We start from the raw sequence: 24,484 nt of genomic DNA, 5'->3' as shown, positions 1-24,484 counted from the left end.
GCGGCCGATTATTGAATGACTGCGGATGCGTATGCACAGGCCCAAACAGCGACAGAATGGTGCAAAAATGTAGATCGCTAGGCTACGCAAGGTGATGGACAGGAAGCAGACATTTGTGGGTGGTAACTGGACATTTTCTGGGAGTGTCAGAAAAAACACAGGCGTTCCCAAGCGTTTTCTGGGAGGATGTGTGACGTCAGCTCCGGCCCCAAACAGCCTGATTCTGTCACACTGTAGGAGTAAGACCTGGACTGCACACAGACCGGAAAAATCATTCGATCGCGAGCGAGTTGCAAATGTCCGCTGTCTGGCAAAAGTTTTCGCACCTAGATTAGGCCTTTCAGTAACTACATACACTCAGTGGCCACAGCTGCTTGTTAATGCAAATTTCTAAATAAACCACAACACAGCGACTCAATACATAGAAGCATGCAGATGTGGTCAAGAGGTTCAGTTTCCTTCAGGACAAGCACCAGCATGGGAAGATGTGTCCCATGTGACTTGGAATGACTGCCATATGGGGGGGTTTGAGTATCTCAAGTTTACAGTGAATAGTGCGTAAAGCAAAGAATACCCAGCAAGCAGCAGTTCTGCCGGCACACAGACCTTCTTAATAAGAGAGGTCATAGGAGGATGGCCAGACTGGTTCAATCAGGAACAGAAATAACCATGTGTTACATCAGTAGAAGTCTACGCCAGGTCCCTCTCATGTCACCTGAGAATAGGAAACAGAGGCCACAGTGTCACCAACACTGGAAAGCAGCAGTTTGGAAAAAACCACCTGGTCTGACCAATCTAGAATTGTGTTGCAACATGCAGAGGGTAGTGTCAGACTTTGACATAAACATACTGAATCCATCCTGCCTTGTGTGAACGATTGAGGCTTGTGCCATAATGGTACAGGATTTTTTTATTCTTGCTACACATTATGCTCAATTGGTATTAAAAGGCCCAATTTAAATCCCACTGCTTACCTGGGTACTGCTGCTGACCATGTTCATCCCTTTATGGTCACAGTCGACCTATGCTCTAATGGCTACTTCCAGCAGGAAGCACCATGTCACAGAGCACACGCCATCGCAAGCTGGTTTCCCGAACAATGAGTTCAGTGTACTCCAACAGCCCCCATACCTCAGAGCACCAATGTAGTGTAACGGAAGATCTGCAGCATGAGTGTGCAGCCAACAAATGTGCCGCAACTGCATGATGCCGCCACGTCACAAAGGGCCAGTATCCCCCAACACCATGACCAGTCTCTAAAGATTGTTTCATCACCTTTTGGAACCCATGCTACACTTCAGGCTGATCTGGGAGAATATATAAACTATACCTGACAAGGCATGCATAAAGTGGAAAGCAGGATGTCATTTACGAAAGGTAAAACTCAGCTGCTGGCTTCAAAGCTTAAAGAGCAAACAAATTATAAATTTAGGAAAATGAGAAGAGTGAACTACCAAGACTAGTCAAGTTGTGCCAGTTCCAAGATGTGATAAGTACTTCAGACAGAAAATCTACATTTTAATGAATGCAATTATAGCACCGATCAGAGTTTCCCAAACTCTGCTATTACAGCCCAGATTTTAAAGGATATCCATGTCTGAGCACATGATTTAATCAGTACCTCAGTCAATTTGATTTAACCATCTCGTAGGACATCATTGCATGGATATCCTTAAAACCAGGACTGTAATGGCAGAGTTTGGGAAACTGACTACAAAGCACTTCTGTATACGGTCTGTAATGATAGGTGATCATCATACTTTATGGAAGTGGCCTTAGGCCTGACAGTCAGATACACAAGCAGCCACTCCAGTAAGGGGCCATCTTGCTCAGATATGAATGAAGGAATGAATGAATGAATGAATGAATGAATATACACACTTGCCTCTCCCAAACCAAAGACAAAATCCAAATTCCAAACATTTTCTAGAAAGATTTATTAAAGCATGATCTCATCACAGTTAAAAGGTGGAGAACATAAAGGTTAGAGACATGCTTCAGTGACCACACGCAAGTCCTAAATATTTCTGCATTTGTAATCATTTATGATACCGCCATGCTGTAAAATATCAAAAACATTGAAAACTAAAACCTTCCCCCCACATTGCTGGTTTTCCCATCATCCCCTCACCGCTGGGAGGATCAGCAATGCATTTTCTGCAATATGCCGCCTGGCTCTCCACAAGTGATGGGGCTAAGGCATGAGAAGACAACAGTCACAACAAGCAAAAGATGAAATCTAAAAATAAAAAATGAAAAATGTACCACTAAATCATTTTATTTTCCCGCATCTACTACCCCAGTAAACTTTAATCAGTAAGATTGTCAAAAAAGTGTAAGACATCCTTATTTTAAGGTTAAGGCAATACAAGCATCATGTTACATAAAAATAAAGGACTTTTTGTCTTTAGAATTCGTTATTCTGCAGGGACCATGGTGACAGCAGTATGAGAACAGAGATGGAGAGAGGTTATAAATCCTTGTCGGCCGGGAGGTAAGGCGGCGGAGGGTCTTTCTCCTTCTCTGGCATCTTAACGGCCATCTCGTATGTGGGCAGGATGTACTGCAAGAGGGAGACACAGTTAATGCAGCGGTCGCATGTCGGATGTCACGGAGATCCACTCAGCCCAAATACCAGATGTCTGACTGTAGCCACATCTATGCAGCCTGCACATTCAGCGATCAGGCTGAATAGGACAGGATACCATTACTGTGGTCAATAAGACATGGCGGGACTCAGTCAGTCATCTCATAGCCCTAATACAGAATCACTGGTCTTTGTATACCACAAGCATAGGAAAAGTTTGTGCATCAGACTATGGGCGCTTTATGGTGTTCTCAAAGGAGAGCCCACATTCTCTTCAATAAAGCAGCATGAAAGGAGCACTTTAGAAGGGTTGCAAAGCTTTCCATTACAATTATTTGGACTTGGATAAACGCGCCTGTATCTTTTATTGAATAAATATACAGTTTCTCTTGCTCGATTTCGGTTTTCAATCTTGCTGCCGTTTATAAAGCGCTATCGTACTTGGTAGATTTAGAATTGGGAACAAACATATTGATTAAACAAGACGGGCATTACTAGAGCTAGACCTGCAAGACTTGTCTTTACATCCGTTATTCAATATATTTCATCATCAACCGGTACAACATAAACTTGTTCTCTGGATACAAACATATTAATTGAGAGATCACAGCAGATTCGCGTTGTAGCCAACAACATTTAACCCCTTTGCTGTGGAGGACAAGTGAGGCCCGTCATCTGGATATACCTTAAAACTGTGGGTGACTAGTCTCACTTATCAGCAGCAAAGTGCCCTTTTCTGCTTTACTTTCGGCCCACTGGCACATATCACCTTGTGGGGAGTCCTAAGGGTCAGGAAATTTTAATATATTGCGAGAGATAGTGGAGGGACTTCAGGTCCCCCTATCTCCCAAACCCTAGCACACAGAGAGATGGAATATATGGACCAAGAGGTCGGCATCTGCTGTGAATATTCATCATCCGTTCTTATGCACATTACAAGCAACAGGAAGGAGCTAACGGTTCATATTTTTAAATTGGATGCAAAAGAACCTTGTAACATATTGGGCTTCCAGCTTAATACACATCCTGCGTGGTGTTACCTGTGGAGGGGTTTCAAACGCTGGGTACACTGCAATCTCCGGCAGATTCCTGTTGCCGATGTACTTATAGCAGTTCCACACACAATTGATCAGGTAAGCCTGATAAGAGGGAAAAACAACACAGATATTATATAAAGTAACAGGCTTGGCACATTTCATATATGGGATTGCGATTCCTCGTCTGGCAACGCATTGTTCAGAAACAAAGGGTCACCACCACACAGATGCAATCACTAGCCTCATCCTCTTCCAGTCCCTGTATGTAGAACTGCTAAATAACCCAATGCCAAGTGTACAATGGGACTTAGACATAGGGCATTTGTAAATGTCATTTTGTATATTTTAGCCATATCATTAAGACAAATCATTAAGCCAAGTATTCCAGAGAATAGATCAGGAGTGATTACGTTATGGGAGAGTAGGAACTAGCTAAAGTGGTATCACAGCGTGGAAGGGTGTTGGTGTGTCCTAATGTGCGCTAATGAGAACAGCCCGTAGAAAAAGCTAGTAGGAGAATTTCTCCAAAACTCCTAGAATGTAGATGTGTGTATAATTGATAAGCAATTTCTACACAGGCGCTAACAATATAAAATGAAAAGTAGATCCGTTCCTTAACTTCTATATAATAAGATTTTACTTACCGATAAATCTATTTCTCGGAGTCCGTAGTGGATGCTGGGGTTCCTGAAAGGACCATGGGGAATAGCGGCTCCGCAGGAGACAGGGCACAAAAAGTAAAGCTTTTTCCGATCAGGTGGTGTGCACTGGCTCCTCCCCCTATGACCCTCCTCCAGACTCCAGTTAGGTACTGTGCCCGGACGAGCGTACACAATAAGGGAGGATTTTGAATCCCGGGTAAGACTCATACCAGCCACACCAATCACACCGTACAACTTGTGATCTAAACCCAGTTAACAGTATGATAACAGCGGAGCCTCTGAAAGATGGCTTCCTTCAACAATAACCCGAATTAGTTAACAATAACTATGTACAATTTATGCAGATAATCCGCACTTGGGATGGGCGCCCAGCATCCACTACGGACTCCGAGAAATAGATTTATCGGTAAGTAAAATCTTATTTTCTCTATCGTCCTAGTGGATGCTGGGGTTCCTGAAAGGACCATGGGGATTATACCAAAGCTCCCAAACGGGCGGGAGAGTGCGGATGACTCTGCAGCACCGAATGAGAGAACTCCAGGTCCTCCTTAGCCAGAGTATCAAATTTGTAAAATTTTACAAACGTGTTCTCCCCTGACCACGTAGCTGCTCGGCAAAGTTGTAATGCCGAGACCCCTCGGGCAGCCGCCCAAGATGAGCCCACCTTCCTTGTGGAGTGGGCCTTTACAGATTTAGGCTGTGGCAGGCCTGCCACAGAATGTGCAAGTTGGATTGTGCTACAGATCCAACGAGCAATCGTCTGCTTAGACGCCGGAGCACCCATCTTGTTGGGTGCATACAATATAAACAACGAGTCAGATTTTCTGACTCCAGCTGTCCTTGCAATATATATTTTTAATGCTCTGACAACGTCCAGTAACTTGGAGTCCTCCAAGTCACTTGTAGCCGCAGGCACTACAATAGGCTGGTTCAGATGAAATGCTGACACCACCTTAGGGAGAAAATGCGGACGAGTCCGCAGTTCTGCCCTGTCCGAATGGAAAATCAGATATGGGCTTTTGTAAGATAAAGCTGCCAATTCTGACACTCTCCTGGCAGAAGCCAGGGCTATAAGCATGGTCACTTTCCATGTGAGATATTTCAAATCCACCTTTTTTAGTGGTTCAAACCAATGAGATTTTAGGAAATCCAAAACCACATTGAGATCCCACGGTGCCACTGGAGGCACCACAGGAGGCTGTATATGCAGCACTCCCTTAACAAAGGTCTGGACTTCAGGGACTGAAGCCAATTCTTTTTGAAAGAAAATCGACAGGGCCGAAATTTGAACCTTAATAGATCCCAATTTGAGACCCATTGACAATCCTGATTGCAGGAAATGTAGGAATCGACCCAGTTGAAATTCCTCCGTCGGAGCACTCCGATCTTCGCACCACGCAACATATTTTCGCCAAATTCGGTGATAATGTTGCACGGTTACTTCCTTCCTTGCTTTAATCAAAGTAGGAATGACTTCTTCCGGCATGCCTTTTTCCTTTAGGATCCGGCGTTCAACCGCCATGCCGTCAAACGCAGCCGCGGTAAGTCTTGAAACAGACAGGGACCCTGCTGAAGCAAGTCCCTCCTTAGAGGTAGAGGCCACGGATCTTCCGTGATCATCTCTTGAAGTTCCGGGTACCAAGTCCTTCTTGGCCAATCCGGAACCACTAGTATCGTTCTTACGCCTCTTTGCCGTATAATTCTCAATACTTTTGGTATGAGAGGCAGAGGAGGAAACACATACACCGACTGGTACACCCAAGGCGTTACCAGCGCGTCCACAGCTATTGCCTGCGGATCTCTTGACCTGGCGCAATACCTGTCCAGTTTTTTGTTGAGGCGAGACGCCATCATGTCCACCATTGGTCTTTCCCAACGGGTTACCAGCATGTGGAAGACTTCTGGATGAAGTCCCCACTCTCCCGGGTGAAGATCGTGTCTGCTGAGGAAGTCTGCTTCCCAGTTGTCCACTCCCGGGATGAACACTGCTGACAGTGCTATCACATGATTCTCTGCCCAGCGAAGAATCCTTGCAGCTTCTGCCATTGCACTCCTGCTTCTTGTGCCGCCCTGTCTGTTCACATGGGCGACTGCCGTGATGTTGTCCGACAGGATCAACACCGGTTTTCCCTGAAGCAGAGGTTCTGCCTGGCTTAGAGCATTGTATATTGCTCTTAGTTCCAGAATGTTTATGTGAAGAGACGTTTCCAGGCTCGTCCATACTCCCTGGAAGTTTCTTCCTTGTGTGACTGCTCCCCAGCCTCTCAGGCTGGCGTCCGTGGTCACCAGGATCCAATCCTGTATGCCGAATCTGCGGCCCTCCAATAGATGAGCACTCTGCAACCACCACAGAAGAGACACCCTTGTCCTTGGAGACAGGGTTATCCGCAGGTGCATCTGAAGATGCGACCCTGACCATTTGTTCAACAGATCCCTTTGGAAAATTCTTGCGTGGAATCTGCCGAATGGAATTGCTTCGTAAGAAGCCACCATTTTTCCCAGGACTCTTGTGCATTGATGTACAGACACCTTTCCTGGTTTTAGGAGGTTCCTGACAAGCTCGGATAACTCCTTGGCTTTTTCCTCCGGGAGAAAAACCTTTTTCTGAACCGTGTCCAGAATCATCCCTAGGAACAGCAGACGAGTTGTCGGCATTAACTGGGATTTTGGAATATTCAGAATCCACCCGTGCTGTTTTAGCACTTCCTGAGACAGTGCTAATCCCATCTCTAGCTGTTCTCTGGACCTCGCCCTTATTAGGAGATCGTCCAAGTATGGGATAATTAATACGCCTTTTCTTCGAAGAAGAATCATCATCTCGGCCATTACCTTTGTAAAGATCCGAGGTGCCGTGGACAATCCGAACGGCAGCGTCTGAAACTGATAGTGACAGTTTTGTACAACGAACCTGAGGTACCCCTGGTGTGAGGGGTAAATTGGAACGTGGAGATACGCATCCTTGATGTCCAAGGATACCATAAAGTCCCCCTCTTCCAGGTTCGCTATCACTGCTCTGAGTGACTCCATTTTGAACTTGAACTTGAACTTCTTATGTACAGGTTCAAGGACTTCAGATTTAGAATAGGCCTTACCGAGCCATCCGGCTTCGGTACCACAAAAAGAGTGGAATAATACCCCTTCCCTTGTTGCAGAAGAGGTACCTTGACTATCACCTGCTGAGAGTACAGCTTGTGAATGGCTTCCAACACCGTCTCCCTTTCGGAGGGGGACGTTGGTAAAGCAGACTTCAGGAAACGGCGAGGTGGATCTGTCTCTAATTCCAACCTGTATCCCTGAGATATTATCTGCAGGATCCAGGGATCTACTTGCGAGTGAGCCCACTGCGCGCTGTAATTTTTGAGACGACCCCCCACGGTCCCCGAGTCCGCTTGAGAAGCCCCAGCGTCATGCTGAGGCTTTTGTAGAAGCCGGGGAGGGCTTCTGATCCTGGGAAGGAGCTGCGTGTTGCTGTCTCTTCCCTCGACCTTTGCCTCGTGGCAGATATGAATAGCCCTTTGCTCTCTTATTTTTAAAGGAACGAAAGGGCTGCGGTTGAAAAGTCGGTGCCTTTTTCTGTTGGGGAGTGACTTGAGGTAGAAAGGTGGATTTCCCGGCTGTAGCCGTGGCCACCAAATCTGATAGACCGACTCCAAATAACTCCTCCCCTTTATACGGCAAAACTTCCATATGCCGTTTTGAATCCGCATCGCCTGTCCACTGTCGCGTCCATAAAGCTCTTCTGGCCGAAATGGACATAGCACTTACCCGTGATGCCAGTGTGCATATATCCCTCTGTGCATCACGCATATAAAGAAATGCATCCTTTATTTGTTCTAACGACAGTAAAATATTGTCCCTGTCCAGGGTATCAATATTTTCAATCAGGGATTCTGACCAAACTACCCCCGCACTGCCCATCCAGGCAGTCGCTACAGCTGGTCGTAGTATAACACCTGCATGTGTGTATATACTTTTTTGGATATTTTCCATCCTCCTATCTGATGGATCTTTAAGTGCGGCCGTCTCAGGAGAGGGTAACGCCACTTGTTTAGATAAGCGTGTTAGCGCCTTGTCCACCCTAGGAGGTGTTTCCCAGCGCTCCCTAACCTCTGGCGGGAAAGGGTATAATGCCAATAATTTCTTTGAAATTATCAGCTTTTTATCAGGGGCAACCCACGCTTCATTACACACGTCATTTAGTTCTTCTGATTCAGGAAAAACTATAGGTAGTTTTTTCATACCCCACATAATACCCTGTTTAGTGGTACCTGTAGTATCAGCTAAATGTAACGCCTCCTTCATTGCCAAAATCATATAACGTGTGGCCCTACTGGAAAATACGGTAGATTCGTCACCGTCACCACTGGAGTCATCGCCTGTGTCTGGGTCTGTGTCGACCGACTGAGGCAAAGGGCGTTTCACAGCCCCTGACGGTGTTTGAGTCGCCTGGACAGGCACTAATTGATTGTCCGGCCGTCTCATGTCGTCAAACGACTGCTTTAGCGTGTTGACACTATCCCGTAGTTCCATAAATAAAGGCATCCATTCTGGTGTCGACTCCCTAGGGGGTGACATCCTCATATTTGGCAATTGCTCCGCCTCCACACCAATATCGTCCTCATACATGTCGACACACACGTACCGACACACAGCAGACACACAGGGAATGCTCCTAACGAAGACAGGACCCACTAGCCCTTTGGGGAGACAGAGGGAGAGTTTGCCAGCACACACCAAAAGCGCTATATATATATCAGGGATAGCCTTATAATAAGTGCTCCCTTATAGCTGCTTTGTTATATCAAAATATCGCCATAAATGTGCCCCCCCCCTCTCTGTTTTACCCTGTTTCTGTAGTGCAGTGCAGGGGAGAGACTTGGGAGCCGTCCTGACCAGCGGAGCTGTGAGAGGAAATGGCGCCGTGTGCTGAGGAGATAGGCCCCGCCCCTTTTCCGGCGGGCTCGTCTCCCGCTATTTAGAAAAATTAGGCAGGGGTTAAATATCTCCATATAGCCTCTAGGGCTATATGTGAGGTATTTTTAGCCTTTATAGGTACTCATTTGCCTCCCAGGGCGCCCCCCTCCCAGCGCCCTGCACCCTCAGTGACTGCCGTGTGAAGTGTGCTGAGAGGAAAATGGTGCACAGCTGCAGTGCTGTGCGCTACCTTAGAAGACTGCAGGAGTCTTCAGCCGCCGATTCTGGACCTCTTCTGATTTCAGCATCTGCAAGGGGGCCGGCGGCGTGGCTCCGGTGACCATCCAGGCTGTACCTGTGATCGTCCCTCTGGAGCTTGATGTCCAGTAGCCAAGAAACCAATCCATCCTGCACGCAGGTGAGTTGACTCCTTCTCCCCTCAGTCCCTCGCTGCAGTGATCCTGTTGCCAGCAGGAATCACTGTAAAATAAAAAACCTAGCTAAACTTTCTCTAAGCAGCTCTTTAGGAGAGCCACCTAGATTGCACCCTTCTCGGCCGGGCACAAAAATCTAACTGGAGTCTGGAGGAGGGTCATAGGGGGAGGAGCCAGTGCACACCACCTGATCGGAAAAAGCTTTACTTTTTGTGCCCTGTCTCCTGCGGAGCCGCTATTCCCCATGGTCCTTTCAGGAACCCCAGCATCCACTAGGACGATAGAGAAATTAAGGCGATGTCGAATCCTCCCAATGGTCGTCGTACAGGGCTCTTCTGAAGGATGGATCCCCAGTGTATCACGGATTTATAGAAGATGAATAGAGAGACCATATAGTGTAATACGTTTTGATGTATCATATATTGTAATGAAGGGGGGGTAAAATAATAAAATAATCCCCTGTACAATCCTAAACAGGAGGTCCTGAACAATTACCAGACCAAAATTCACAACTGGTCAAAACAGTGTCCCACACTTCCTCCAAATAGTAACATCCATATAGTGGTGCAGGAAATGGTAGAAATAAATCAATTACCAGAAAATAAAAATCAATAAGCATAAATCTCCCCTCTTCACAATTATCGTTAGCGGTCGCCCTTCAGATGGATACATCTGTGATTATACTAGATTAAAATTCACAACTGGTCCATTCAGTGCCGCACACTTTCTCCAAATAATGACACCCATGCAGTGGTGCAAGAAACAGTAGAAGTAAATCATTTATCAGAATGAGCAATAAATAAGCATAGATCTCCTCTCTTCACAATTGTCATAAGTGGTCGCCCTTCAAATTGATGTATCCCGATGGAATCCTAATAAACAACTGACAATGTATATCAGTAGGACAGTTTATACATTGTTCTATGAGCCATGAAGGTGAACAAATAAGACATCAAACTGGACATTAAGGGGTATTTGTAAGCGTGGCCTTCCGTTATCAGAAGGAAGCCATCTAATAAGAAAGAACTGCGGGGACTGGAGAGCGTCTGACCACCATGGAGACCAACAACAACACGTCCATACGAGAGGACGGAACTACGATGCACAGAACCTGAAGAATGGTATCTATGGAAACCGCTAACAGGAAGCGGTCAGGACGGAAGCCGCGGGTGTACAGCGGCCATAGACGGAGGAAGCGCGGTGATGTCTCCATGGGAACGAAGGGGGAGGAAACTAACAAAAGTCCCGACATGTGGGGAAACCCGGGTGATGTGATTGGGCAGGTAATACACACAACTGAATGGACTCATTAGGAATTAAGGACACTACTGATTGGACAAAGGGGAGTTAAATAGCAGGATACAGCAGAATACACTCATTACCTTGAAAAATACCCGGGTACGGGTTGAAACGCGTTGGTGGAGGAGCAGCAGCGGTGATAGAGCGTTCTTCAGCTATCCGACGAGGTGAGAGGTCCAGGGAGAGATTCCGGAGCGCCGACTGGGAATACATCATTTCTCACACCTCCAGAATATTTGAGCACACTTACTCTGCACTTCTGGTAATTGATTGAATTCTACTGTCATCCATGCTACCCCATGAGTGGTTTTAAAAAAGGATTTGGGTTTTTATTCACTTCATTGTCAATTGCCATCTGGTAATTGTTTTGTTTTTATCATTCAGGATTCCAGAGGGGATCATTGTGTATGTTTTTAATTCTAGTGTGTGATCATTAAAACGTATTATGCTATGCGGTTTCCATACTCTTTCATAAACCCACCATACATCGGGATACATCAATTTGAAGGGCGACCACTTATGACAATTGTGAAGAGAGGAGATCTATGCTTATTTATTGCTCATTCTGATAATTGATTTACTTCTACTGTTTCTTGCACCACTGCATGGGTGTCATTATTTGGAGAAAGTGTGCGGCACTGAATGGACCAGTTGTGAATTTTAATCTAGTATAATCATGGATATATCCATCTGAAGGGCGACCGCTAATGATAATTGTGAAGAGGGGAGATTTATGCTTATTGATTTTTTTTTCTGGTAATTGATTTATTTCTACCATTTCCTGCACCACTATATGGATGTTACTATTTGGAGGAAGTGTGGGACACTGTTTTGACCAGTTGTGAATTTTGGTCTGGTAATTGTTCAGGACCTCCTGTTTAGGATTGTACAGGGGATTATTTTATTATTTTACCCCCCTTTCATTACAATATATGATACATCAAAACGTATTACACTATATGGTCTCTCTATTTATCTTCTATAAATCCGTGATACACTGGGGATCCATCCTTCAGAAGAGCCCTGTACGACGACCATTGGGAGGATTCGACATTGCCTTAATATATAGAAGTTAAGGAACGTATCTACTTTTCATTTTATATTGTTAGCGCCAGTGTAGAAATTGCTTATCATTTATACACTGGTATCACAGCGTAACAATCATCCCTGAGATAAGATGTTGGGATATGGGACAGTGGGGTCATTTGCAAACTAGAAACAAACGCAGTGTATATTATGCACCTATAGAGCCACCAGGTGGAAACATTTGGTTTCTGAACTGCACAATGGGCTATAACTGGCGACAACCAAACCTAACATGTCATCTCCAAACTATAGGATAACAGAGTAGAATGACATACTTAGTAAGTATAGACTTCAGTTACTATGTGCAGCATGTGCTCTTACGCTACACTGCAGCAGCTATAATGGCAGGCCCAGGAAACTGACCACAGACACATCCTTACTGCTATGTAGTATGAGGAGACTGCTAAGAACATTGGCCATGGCTTCTGCTGTATAATGTCCTAGCACCTGCTGTGTCGTCGGTGCGCGTTATTCATACCCCTGTGGGAATATTGCTTATATTACAATTGATGCTTTTTATGAATTGAAGCTCTCAATTTGGATTACGAATTTAATATATATTGTATTATGTATAAATAAACAAACAAACCTTCTCTACAAGTCAGCCTCCATGCTTGTGGGGAGTACATTGTTATTGTAAGTATAAGGATGCAGTATTTGCGCAGTTTCTGAGGATCTATAGCGTGGACTACAAGCGTAAATACTTCTTGCCAGATATACAATAGGACGGGCAAGCAGTGACCATTGTGTTCTGTATCCATGTAAAACATACAAATGTAGCCATGCTCACCTTTGCTGCGATATGGCATGCTGCGTGGCGTGCTGGGCTGCGACTATGCGCAGCAGGTGATCACTCTATTAATGCCTAATGGAATTAATGAAACGATCACCAACTGCGTATAATCATGCCTGACACAGCATATCGCATCGCAACAAAGACGAGCATGGCTACATCTCTATGTCTAGACAAACTGGCCATACACTAGAACAACTTTCATCCAACTAACTGGCTGGTTGGAATGATAATCTATTACTATATAGGAGCAAATGATAATCAGCAATTTGCTCCCAAACGCTGGAAAACAGACAAAAAATAAGAATTTACTTACCGATAATTCTATTTCTCGTAGTCCGTAGTGGATGCTGGGGACTCCGTAAGGACCATGGGGAATAGCGGCTCCGCAGGAGACTGGGCACATCTAAAGAAAGCTTTAGGACTATCTGGTGTGCACTGGCTCCTCCCCCTATGACCCTCCTCCAAGCCTCAGTTAGGATACTGTGCCCGGACGAGCGTACACAATAAGGAAGGATTTTGAATCCCGGGTAAGACTCATACCAGCCACACCAATCACACCGTACAACTTGTGATCTGAACCCAGTTAACAGCATGATAACAGAGGAGCCTCTAGAAAAGATGGCTCACTACAGCAATAACCCGATTTTTTGGTAACAATAACTATGTACCAGTATTGCAGACAATCCGCACTTGGGATGGGCGCCCAGCATCCACTACGGACTACGAGAAATAGAATTATCGGTAAGTAAATTCTTATTTTCTCTAACGTCCTAAGTGGATGCTGGGGACTCCGTAAGGACCATGGGGATTATACCAAAGCTCCCAAACGGGCGGGAGAGTGCGGATGACTCTGCAGCACCAAATGAGAGAACTCCAGGTCCTCCTCAGCCAGGGTATCAATTTTGTAGAATTTACAAACTTATTTGCTCCTGACCAAGTAGCTGCTCGGCAAAGTTGTAAAGCCGAGACCCCTCGGGCAGCCGCCCAAGATGAGCCCACCTTCCTTGTGGAGTGGGCATTTACAGATTTTTGGCTGTGGCAGGCCTGCCACAGAATGTGCAAGCTGAATTGTACTACAAATCCAACGAGCAACAGTCTGCTTAGAAGCAGGAGCACCCAGCTTGTTGGGTGCATACAGGATAACAGCGAGTCAGATTTCCTGACTCCAGCCGTCCTGGAAACATATTTTCAGGGCCCTGACAACGTCTAGCAACTTGGAGTCCTCCAAGTCCCTAGTAGCCGCAGGCACCACAATAGGTTGGTTCAGGTGAAACGCTGAAACCACCTTAGGGAGAAACTGAGGACGAGTCCTCAATTCCGCCCTGTACGAATGGAAAATCAGAAAAGGACTTTACAGGATAAAGCCGCCAATTCTGACACGCGCCTGGCCCAGGCCAGGGCCAACAGCATGACCACTTTCCATGTGAGATATTTTAACTCCACAGATTTAAGTGGTTCAAACCAATGTGACTTTTGGAACCCAAAAACTACATTGAGATCCCAAAGTGCCACTGGAGGCACAAAAGGAGGCTGTATATGCAGTACCCCTTTTACAAACGTCTGAACTTCAGGGACTGAAGCTAGTTCTTTTTGGAAGAAAACTGACAGGGCCGAAATTTGAACCTTAATGGACCCCAATTTCAGGCCCATAGACACTCCTGTTTGCAGGAAATGTAGGAATCAACCCAGTTGAATTTCCTCAGTCGGGCCTTACTGGCCTCGCACCACGCAACATATTTTCGCCAAATGCGGTGATAATGTTTTGCGGTTACATCCTTCCTGGCTTTGATCAGGATAGGGATGACTTCATCCGGAATGCCTTTTTTTCCTTCAGGATCCGGCGTTCAACCGCCCTGCTGTCAAACGCAGCCGCGGTAAGTCTTGGAACAGACAGGGTCCTTGCTGGAGCAGGTCCCTTCTTAGAGGTAGAGGCCACGGATCCTCCGTGAGCATCTCTTGAAGTTCCGGTTACCAAGTCCTTCTTGGCCAATCCGGAGCCACAAATATAGTGCTTACTCCTCTCCATCTTATCAATCTCAGTACCTTGGGTATGAGAGGCAGAGGAGGGAACACATACACTGACTGGTACACCCACGGTGTTACCAGAGCGTCTACAGCTATTGCCTGTTGGTCCCTTGACCTGGCGCAATACCTGTCGAGTTTTTCCCAATGGTTTATAATTATGTGGAAGACTTCTGGGTGAAGTCCCCACTCTCCCGGGTGGAGGTCGTGCTGAGGAAGTCTGCTTCCCAGTTGTCCATTCCCGGAATGAATACTGCTGACAGTGCTATCACATGATTTTCCGCCCCGCGAAGAATCCTTGCAGCTTCTGCCATTGCCCTCCTGCTTCTTGTGCCACCCTGTCTGTTTACGTGGGTGACTGCCGTGATGTTGTCCGACTGGATCAACACCTGCTGACCTTGAAGCAGAGGTCTTGCTAAGCTTAGAGCATTGTAAATGTCCCTTAGCTTCAGGATATTTATGTGAAGTGATGTCTCCAGGCTTGACCATAAGCCCTGGATATTCCTTCCCTGTGTGACTGCTCCCCAGCCTCGCAGGCTGGCATCCGTGGTCACCAGGACCCAGTCCTGAATGCCGAATCTGAGGCCCTCTAAAAGATGAGCACTCTGCAACCACCACAGGAGGGACACCCTTGTCCTTGGTGACAGGGTTATCCGCTGATGCATCTGAAGATGCGACCCGGACCATTTGTCCAGCAGGTCCCACTGGAAAGTTCTTGCGTGGAATCTGCCGAATGGGATTGCTTCGTAGGAAGCCACCATTTTACCCAGAACCCCTGTGCATTGATGCACTGAGACTTGGCTCGGTTTTAGGAGGTTCCTGACTAGCTCGGATAACTCCCTGGCTTTCTCCTCCGGGAGAAACACCTTTTTCTGGACTGTGTCCAGGATCATCCCTAGGAACAGAAGACAAATCGTCGGAACCAGCTGCGATTTTGGAATATTGAGAATCCAATCGTGCTGCCGCAACACTACCTGAGATAGTGCTACACCGACCTCCAACTGTTCCCTGGATCTTACCCTTATCAGGGAATCGTCCAAGTAAGGGATAACTAAAATTCCCTTACTTCGAAGGAATATCATCATTTCGGCCATTACCTTGGTAAAGACCCGGGGTGCCGTGGACCATCCATACGGCAGCGTCTGAACTGATAGTGACAGTTCTGTACCATAAACCTGAGGTACCCTTGGTGAGAAGGGTAAATTTTGACATGAAGGTAAGCATCCTTGATGTCCCGAGACATCATGTAGTCCCCTTCTTCCAGGTTCGCAATCACTGCTCTGAGTGACTCAATCTTGAATTTGAACCTCTGTATGTAAGTGTTCAAAGATTTTAGATTTAGAATCGGTCTCACCGAGCCGTCCGGCTTCGGAACCACAACAGTGTGGAATAATACCCCGTTCCCTGTTGCAGGAGGGGTACCTTGATTATCACCTGCTGGGAATACAGCTTGTGAATGGCTTCCAAAACTGTCTCCCTGTCAGAAGGAGACATCGGTAAAGCCGACTTTAGGAAACGGCGAGGGGGAGACGTCTCGAATTCTAATTTGTACCCCTGAGATATCACCTGAAGGATCCAGGGGTCTACTTGCGAGTGAGCCCACTGCGCGCTGAAATTCATTGAGACGGGCCCCCCACCGTGCCTGATTCTGCTTGTAAAGCCCCAGCGTCATACTGAGGGCTTGGCAGAGGCGGGAGAGGGTTTCTGTTCCTGGGAACTGGTTGATTTCTGCAGCCTTTTTCCTTTCCCTCTGTCACGGGGCAGAAATGAGGAACCTTTTGCCCGCTTGTCCACGAAAAGACTGCGCCTGATAATACAGCGTCTTCTCATGTTGAGAGGCGACCTGGGGTACAAACGTGGATTTCCCAGCTGTTGCCGTGGCCACCAGGTCTGAAAGACCGACCCCAAATAACTCCTCCCCTTAATAAAGCAATACTTCCAAATGCCGTTTGGAATACGCATCACCTGACCACTGACGTGTCCATAACCCTCTACTGGTAGAAATGGACAACGCACTTAGACTTGATGACAGTCGGCAAATATTCCGCTGTGCATCACGCATATATAGAAATGCATCTTTTAAATGCTCTATAGGCAAAAATATACTGTCCCTATCTAGGGTATCAATATTTTCAGTCAGGGAATCCGACCACGCCAACCCAGCACTGCACATCCAGGCTGAGGCGATTGCTGGTCGCAGTATAACACCAGTATGTGTGTAAATACATTTTAGGATACCCTCCTGCTTTCTATCAGCAGGATCCTTAAGGGCGGCCATCTCAGGAGAGGGTAGAGCCCTTACAAGCGTGTGAGCGCTTTATCCCCCCTAGGGGGTGTTTCCCAACGCACCCTAACCTCTGGCGGGAAAGGATATAATGCCAATAACATTTTAGAAATTATCAGTTATCGGGGGAAAACCACGCATCATCACACACCTCATTTAATTTCTCAGATTCAGGAAAACTACAGGTAGTTTTTCCTCACCGAACATAATACCCCTTTTTGGTGGTACTCGTATTATCAGAAATGTGTAATAAAATTTTTTTATTGCCTCAATCATGTAACGTGTGGCCCTACTGGAAGTCACATTTGTCTCTTCACCGTCGACACTGGAGTCAGTATCCGTGTCGGCGTCTATATCTGCCATCTGAGGTAACGGGCGCTTTAGAGCCCCTGACGGCCTATGAGACGTCTGGACAGGCACAAGCTGAGTAGCCGGCTGTCTCATGTCAACCACTGTCTTTTATACAGAGCTGACACTGTCACGTATTCCTTCCAACAGTTCATCCACTCAGGTGTCGACCCCCTAGGGGGTGACATCACTATTACAGGCAATCTGCTCTGTCTCCACATCATTTTTCTCCTCATACATGTCGACACAAACGTACCGACATACAGCACACACACAGGGAATGCTCTGATAGAGGACAGGACCCCACTAGCCCTTTGGGGAGACAGAGGGAGAGTTTGCCAGCACACACCAGAGCGCTATATATATACAGGGATAACCTTATATAAGTGTTTTTCCCATTATAGCTGCTGTATCTTTAATACTGCGCCTAATTAGTGCCCCCCCCCTCTCTTTTTTAACCCTTTCTGTAGTGTAGTGACTGCAGGGGAGAGACAGGGAGCTTCCCTCCAACGGAGCTGTGAGGGAAAATGGCGCCAGTGTGCTGAGGAGATAAGGCCGCCGATAAGGGGGCGGAGCCTATCTCCCGTTTTTCTATGTATTTTGGCAGGGGTTAAATGCATCCATATAGCCCAGGAGCTATATGTGATGCATTCTTTTGCCATCCAAGGTGTTTATTATTGCGTCTCAGGGCGCTCCCCCTTAGCGCCCTGCACCCTCAGTGACCGGAGTGTGAAGTGTGCTAAGAGCAATGGCGCACAGCTGCAGTGCTGTGTGCTACCTTGTTGAAGACAGGACGTCTTCTGCCGCCGATTTTCCGGACCTCTTCTGCCTTCTGGCTCTGTAAGGGGGCCGGCGGCGCGGCTCTGGGACCCATCCAGGCTGGGCCTGTGATCGTCCCTCTGGAGCTAATGTCCAGCAGCCTAAGAAGCCCAATCCACTCTGCACGCAGGTGAGTTCGCTTCTTCTCCCCTTAGTCCCTCGATGCAGTGAGCCTGTTGCCAGCAGGTCTCACTGAAAATAAAAAACCTAAACTAAAACTTTCACTAAGAAGCTCAGGAGAGCCCCTAGTGTGCACCCTTCTCGTTCGGGCACAGAGATCTAACTGAGGCTTGGAGGAGGGTCATAGGGGGAGGAGCCAGTGCACACCAGATAGTCCTAAAGCTTTCTTTAGATGTGCCGAGTCTCCTGCGGAGCCGCTATTCCCCATGGTCCTTACGGAGTCCCCAGCATCCACTTAGGACGTTAGAGAAAAAGGACGCTCAGACTAGTAGGCTAAATCCAACTTGTCTGCATGACAAAAACTGTTTTCCGGGGCTTCGGATCAAATGGGTGAATGTTCTTTTTGCTCCAATACATTACCAGATTTTCATCCCAACCAAGCAACTAGTTAGATCATAAGTTGGTCTGGTGTATGGCCAGCATTACACAGGTGCTCACACCACCACTGGCATGTAACTACCAAATAAGCAAATCACATTCATTTCCCTCATTCTAACCTAGAAACATTATTGGGCATTGTTATAGACTTACACTGAAACCCAAAATGTGTGTGCTTTAATCCATTGCCAGTATGTGGGCCCTAACAAACTTCGTGTATAATGCAATATCTTGATTTTTATCAGTGTTCACTATTTTATTTTATTAATTGTAATACCATTATCAGTCACAGTAATATACTGTGTATGTAAAGTCACCAGGGAGCAGTATCTGTTACACTAATGGTCAGGTGACCTGAGGATTTCACTGTGGCAGTAACAGGGTTGGAAACAAAGGCTATATACAATATCTATATTATAGAGTAACGCTAAACCTTCCTTTAAAAATTTTTTGGTGTAAAAATGGTTCTCAATCTTTATTTTTTGGGGGAGGAGTCTACCTACTATGTTTTAATATCAAGCTTTTCTCTTCTGTTTTAAAAGCTCAGATTTAGAAACACTTGTTCCCAGGAGTATTGTGCTGCAGTGCATTAGGGCCATGCTAATGGTATAATTAAAGACTTCCATAAAGTGAAGCACAGCTAGCAGCTCACACTTCACCCACCCACAGAACATTCCACCAGATGCCCCCACTCATCTGTAGACCCAGGCTAGAGGTGTAATTCCAGTAGCAGAAATCACTGTGTAGGCAGCGGGGCACCTCCCAGGAGGCAATGCGGGCAGTCAGTCTCTTACAGAAGCCGCCACTAGGTAAGCTCACATTTAGCTTTTTTGGGGGCAAAGCAACCGCATCAGCCAGTGCCTCTCACAGAATGGGAGGTGAAGTGATGTCACTGACGCCTCCATAGCTCTATGTGACAGGTAGGGGCAGCTCAGTACAGGGGAAAGGAGCACTTGCAATTAAATGAGAGGGTCCCAAAGGTAAAGCACAGTAGCTGATGGCAGCAATACAGGTAACAGATAGAACAATGTGATACTTGTATATAAGTGGACAATCTCTTTAACATATGGAACTCCTGTATAGTTACACTTCATGCTCTACTACTCTAAAATCCTTTTAATTATTGCCCTATGTCAGTTTCTGTTATTATAGTCATATAGTTCCATTTATTTTAATGTCTGTGTTCTTAATGAGATCTTTGTGTATTGTAAACTGCAGACGTCAGGACCTCTCGCATTATATTACAGTACACAAATGATCTGTACTCCCCATTATACTATACATTGCCACTTTATAAAGGAATCTAACCAAACAACTGTGTGCTTTCTACAGAATGCTACAGGCAGTAAGAATGCAGAAACACACAATAACTATTTTATAGTTAGTAAGTTCCTTGTGCCAAATCTAGGTGCGCTGTGCCTTCACTGAGAGTTCCTGTAAGTACATAATGCCATTTCCACAACCAGAGTGTTTCATATAGACGAGTCCCACACAACATCACTACGCTGTGCTGTTTGTAGAACATGCTCCTTCCACTAACATTTAGTCTATGGCTTCCTGCTTCCCCCCCCCACTTCTCCCATAACAGACACTGGGGGTCATTCCGACCTGATCGTAGCTGTGCTAAATTTAGCACAGCTATGATCACTTACACTGACATGCAGGGGGACGCCCAGCACAGGGCTAGTCCATCCGTCTGTCCCCCCTCCCCCGCACAAAAGCAGCACATAGCGGCGATGCTTTTGTACTTGGAGTAACTCTCGGCCAGCGCAGCTCTGGTGGCTGGCTGGGATTTACTCGTTGCTGCCCGTGTCGCAGCGGCAGCGTGAGATGTCACTCAGCTGCCCACCCCCCGCACTGTCCGGCTACGCCTGCGTTGGCCGGACTGCGCCCAAAAAACGGCGGACAAACGCCGCCATGTCGCCCCCTCCCGCTACTGCCTGTCAATCAGGCAGAGGCGATCGCTAGGCAACGACAGCTGTCGGCTGTTAGCCTTGCGCAGTTCTGACACGATAGCTGAGAAGAACTCCAGCGAACGATCAGGTCAGAATGACCCCCCACTGTCCTGGTACAGGCAGCCATATACATGACTGCTGCACAGTCCTGGGAAAGGAGTCATGCCTTACAAGTGGGCGAGACCGGTTTATAGATTGCTGACAAGTCTGTTTAAGGCATAAAGGTGAGGGAAGTGCAGTAAAGGGGACTCTAGCACTACATAAACCACAACCTCATGAAGATAATAAAACACCAGTTACATGTGGTTAGATAATACAGCTAAAATCAACACCAATCATCTGCAGGAATTGCTGGATGTTGCCCATCCTGGTGCAAGACGTGACAGACAGCACCTGGAGGAGACCATAAATGCAGACACACACGGCACAGTCATTCAACAGCTCTGCGTTACAGACAAGGACACAGATGGTCAGTAGGAGTGACATGCTGCCAGCTACTTCCTGGTTCAGATCACGAGCGTCACTTACCTTTAGAATGATGATGAATGCGCCCACAACTAGGACAATAAACAGAAGGCAGCTGGAGTCCATGGCCAGCAGGTCATCTTTATAGGGGAACTCGGGCTGGGAGAGGAAACAGAGATTATTACTGTATAACTACAGTTCCAACACCGTAATGCCAGGTCCTGCACTCACTGGCCCTCATGCAGAATACAGGACATGGGTGGGCAAATAAGCCACCCTCCAGGTGCTGCCAAGATACACATCCCAGCATGCCCTGATAGGAAGACTGTGGCAGGGCTTGCTGGGATGTGTAGTCCCACAGCAGCTGGATGGCGGCTTATAGCTGGTTTAGAAGATTTTGCTCATGTGTGTACACTAGGTTGCATTAACGTGTGTGCACGCTCCGATCTTTATTAATGTCCCCCACAACAGCCAGGAGGACGGTGACCCAGCTCTGTGCCAATTTCAGTGCAGTCCAGCCTTCATAGGACGAGGTCCTTTATTACCCTTAACCAAGCGTTTTATGCAAATGGCGTAACTAGTGATTTAATCAAACACCAAACCGTGTAACGCTGGGTCTTTGCCCATTCCCCCAATTTATGTTAATTAAAGCTAGGCGCAAGCTTTAGGTACTAGAAGTAGGTTTATTATCCTCAGTGTTCTCACTATTTAGACAGACAATGACGTATGTACCAAGAATAACACAAAGCTGTGAGGTTTACACCTGTCAGGAGGGTACAGGTTTATTATAGACCTGCTGGCTGATAGATTTTCCAGAGTGGATCTTAAATCCTATATAATAATGTTCATTGTGGCCGACTGGATGATAGACACCCATCCTATAGTATAGGTTTTATTGTATAGTCTAAATTTCCCTCATGCACAAATGATCATTACATATTACATGCTGTGACAGTCCAATACAAGAGTTCATAATTAGTAACTTACCAACTGCTCTAAATAATCCTTAATTCCTGGCAGGTATGTGATGGAGCTGATAGCAAGGAGGCAGGTCAGGGCAAAGTCAAACAGCTGGTAACAGAGGAACGGGATCAGCCAGCCACCTCGGTGCTACGGGAAGAACAGAACACAGTGGTGAGCCATTAAAGCCTATCACTCCATCAGTGCATGGCCGCGCAGTATTTCCAATAGGGCAGCACCCAAAATCCTAATGATTTCTTTGCTTTTAAATATGTTCTCACAATGGTGTCAAAAAAACTATTCTGCCAGGTGTTGCGGAGAAGATCAATAGTCACTCCCATATTACAAATGCTTGTTTGCCGACTGTGTATATAGTAATGGAGTGCTATAACATGAATATAGTATTTAATATACATTGGAGTGGCCATATTGATAGGTGGCCCTTTCACGCACTAGGAAGTATCCCCATTGTCCCTAGAAACAGCCTTCTTTGTGGCACGGAACCATTCCTTAGAAATTCTGGTCTATAATGACATGGCAGCATCACGCAGTTACTGCAGATCTCTCAGTTGCACATTTATGTTGTGGATCTCCCGTCACATCTCAGAGGCGCTGTAACATAGTAACCTAGTATCTAAGGTTGAAAAAAAGACAATTGTCCATCGAGTTCAACCTATTTGTGGTCTCCTATGAAGGATTATTTTGTATAAAATTTTGACTGATGTTGATGACTGCCGTTAAGTTTTACCCCTCTTTTTTATAATAACCATAGTGCGTGACTATGCCCCGTAACCCTGGATATCCTTATCCATTAGGAATTTACCTAACCCATTCTTAAAGGTGTTGACTGAGTCGGCCATTACAACTCCCTCAGGCAGGGAATTCCAAACACGTATCGTCCTTACCATAAAAAAGCATTTACGCCGTATTGTACGGAATCTCCTCTTCTCTAACCTGAGCGAGTGTCCACGAGTTTTCTGTGTTGATCTAACCAAATACAGGTCCTGGGCAAGATCTGTATATTGTCCCCTTATATATTTGTGGATGTTGATCATGTCCCCTCTTAATCTCCTCTTTTCCAGTGTAAAACATGCCTAGTCTTGCAAGCCTTTCCTCGTATTCCAGCATCTCCATACCCTTAATTAGTTTGGTCGCCTGCCTCTGAACCTTTTCTAGCTCCAGGATATCCTTTTTGTAGTATGGTGCCCAGAATTGTACACAGTATTCAAGGTGTGGCCTCACAAGTGATTTATATAACGGGAGTATAATACGCTCATCCCTAGCATCAATTCCCCATTTTATGCATGCTAATATCTTATTAGCCTTCTTTGCTGCAGTCCTACTTTGGGAAATACTGCTTAGTTTGCCATCTATGAGGACACTTACCGTATATACTCGAGTATAAGCCGACTTTTTCAGCACATTTTTCTATGCTGAAAAAGACCCCCTCGGCTTATACTCGAGTGAGGGAGTTTGAGTGACAAGTTTGGCCTGGCAGCCTGGATGACAGATAGATTTGCCAGCCAATCTTACGGAGGTGAGGGTGGAGCCTCTGGTGAGTGGCGAGCGGCTTTATGTATATGTGTGTGACTGAGGGAGGGTGGGTACGCCCCTGGACAGCGTCCTCCTGCAACTCCCTCCATCAGGAAGGAAGACATTGCCGCCATGCCCAATGCCGCTGTCTTGGTAAGTGTGAGCTGCTCCGCAAGCTGTCAGTCAGTGCAGGGTGAGCTGAAACGCGTGTCGCGGGCCGCAGCCCGTCCCGCGGGTCCCGCCGCCTGGGAAGACATCGCCTCCGCTGCCGCCTGCTGCTCTTGGTCTTTCACTCACCAAGCAGGCTGTCAGGGCAGGGTGAGCTGAGCTGTGGTGGAGCTGTCCGCAACTCCCGCCGCCCGGCCCGGGAATACATTACCGCCGGTCCCGGGCCCGTCGCTGCCCGCAGTCGGTGTGTTAGAGATGGTGCAGAGTCTGTCAGGGGGGGCACTGGCTGCTAAACACAGACTGACTCTCACTCTTAGTCAGTCTGTGTGTAATATGCAGTCGCCGTCCGCGCGGAGCAGGAGCTCCATACTGTTTGTGTGTGCACTGCAGCACTGTGTTACATCATGTGAGACTGTCAGTCACAGCCCCTAATGCAGTAGAATTAAATGTACTGTTCATGTTTTTTAATATCTATGTGGCCTTTATCTTGATTAAATGACACTGGGGGCATATGTGTTTCTGGCACTATGGGGGCATGTTTTTATCTGGCACTCTGG

General features: G+C 46.6%; 1 protein-coding gene across 1 annotated transcript in view; it reads right to left on the bottom strand.

The window, feature by feature from the left end:
* Positions 1–1,920: 1,920 nt before the first annotated feature.
* Positions 1,921–24,484, bottom strand: part of LAPTM4A (lysosomal protein transmembrane 4 alpha) — an 80,981-nt gene continuing 58,417 nt past the window's right edge. Inside the window, exons 4-7 of the mRNA XM_063915330.1 lie at positions 22,254–22,376; positions 21,330–21,425; positions 3,628–3,726; positions 1,921–2,563 (exon numbers count right to left, since the gene is read on the bottom strand). Of these exons, the coding sequence (XP_063771400.1) occupies positions 2,471–2,563; positions 3,628–3,726; positions 21,330–21,425; positions 22,254–22,376 (411 nt within the window). The 3' untranslated portion in view covers positions 1,921–2,470. The remainder of the gene's footprint in view (positions 2,564–3,627; positions 3,727–21,329; positions 21,426–22,253; positions 22,377–24,484) is intronic.

This window comes from Pseudophryne corroboree, chromosome 4 (genome assembly GCF_028390025.1).
Source record: "Pseudophryne corroboree isolate aPseCor3 chromosome 4, aPseCor3.hap2, whole genome shotgun sequence".
Classification (NCBI taxonomy): Eukaryota; Metazoa; Chordata; class Amphibia; order Anura; family Myobatrachidae; genus Pseudophryne; species Pseudophryne corroboree.
The sequence above is the reverse complement of the archived record's forward strand: the minus strand, read 5'-3'. Positions and strand labels throughout refer to the sequence as shown.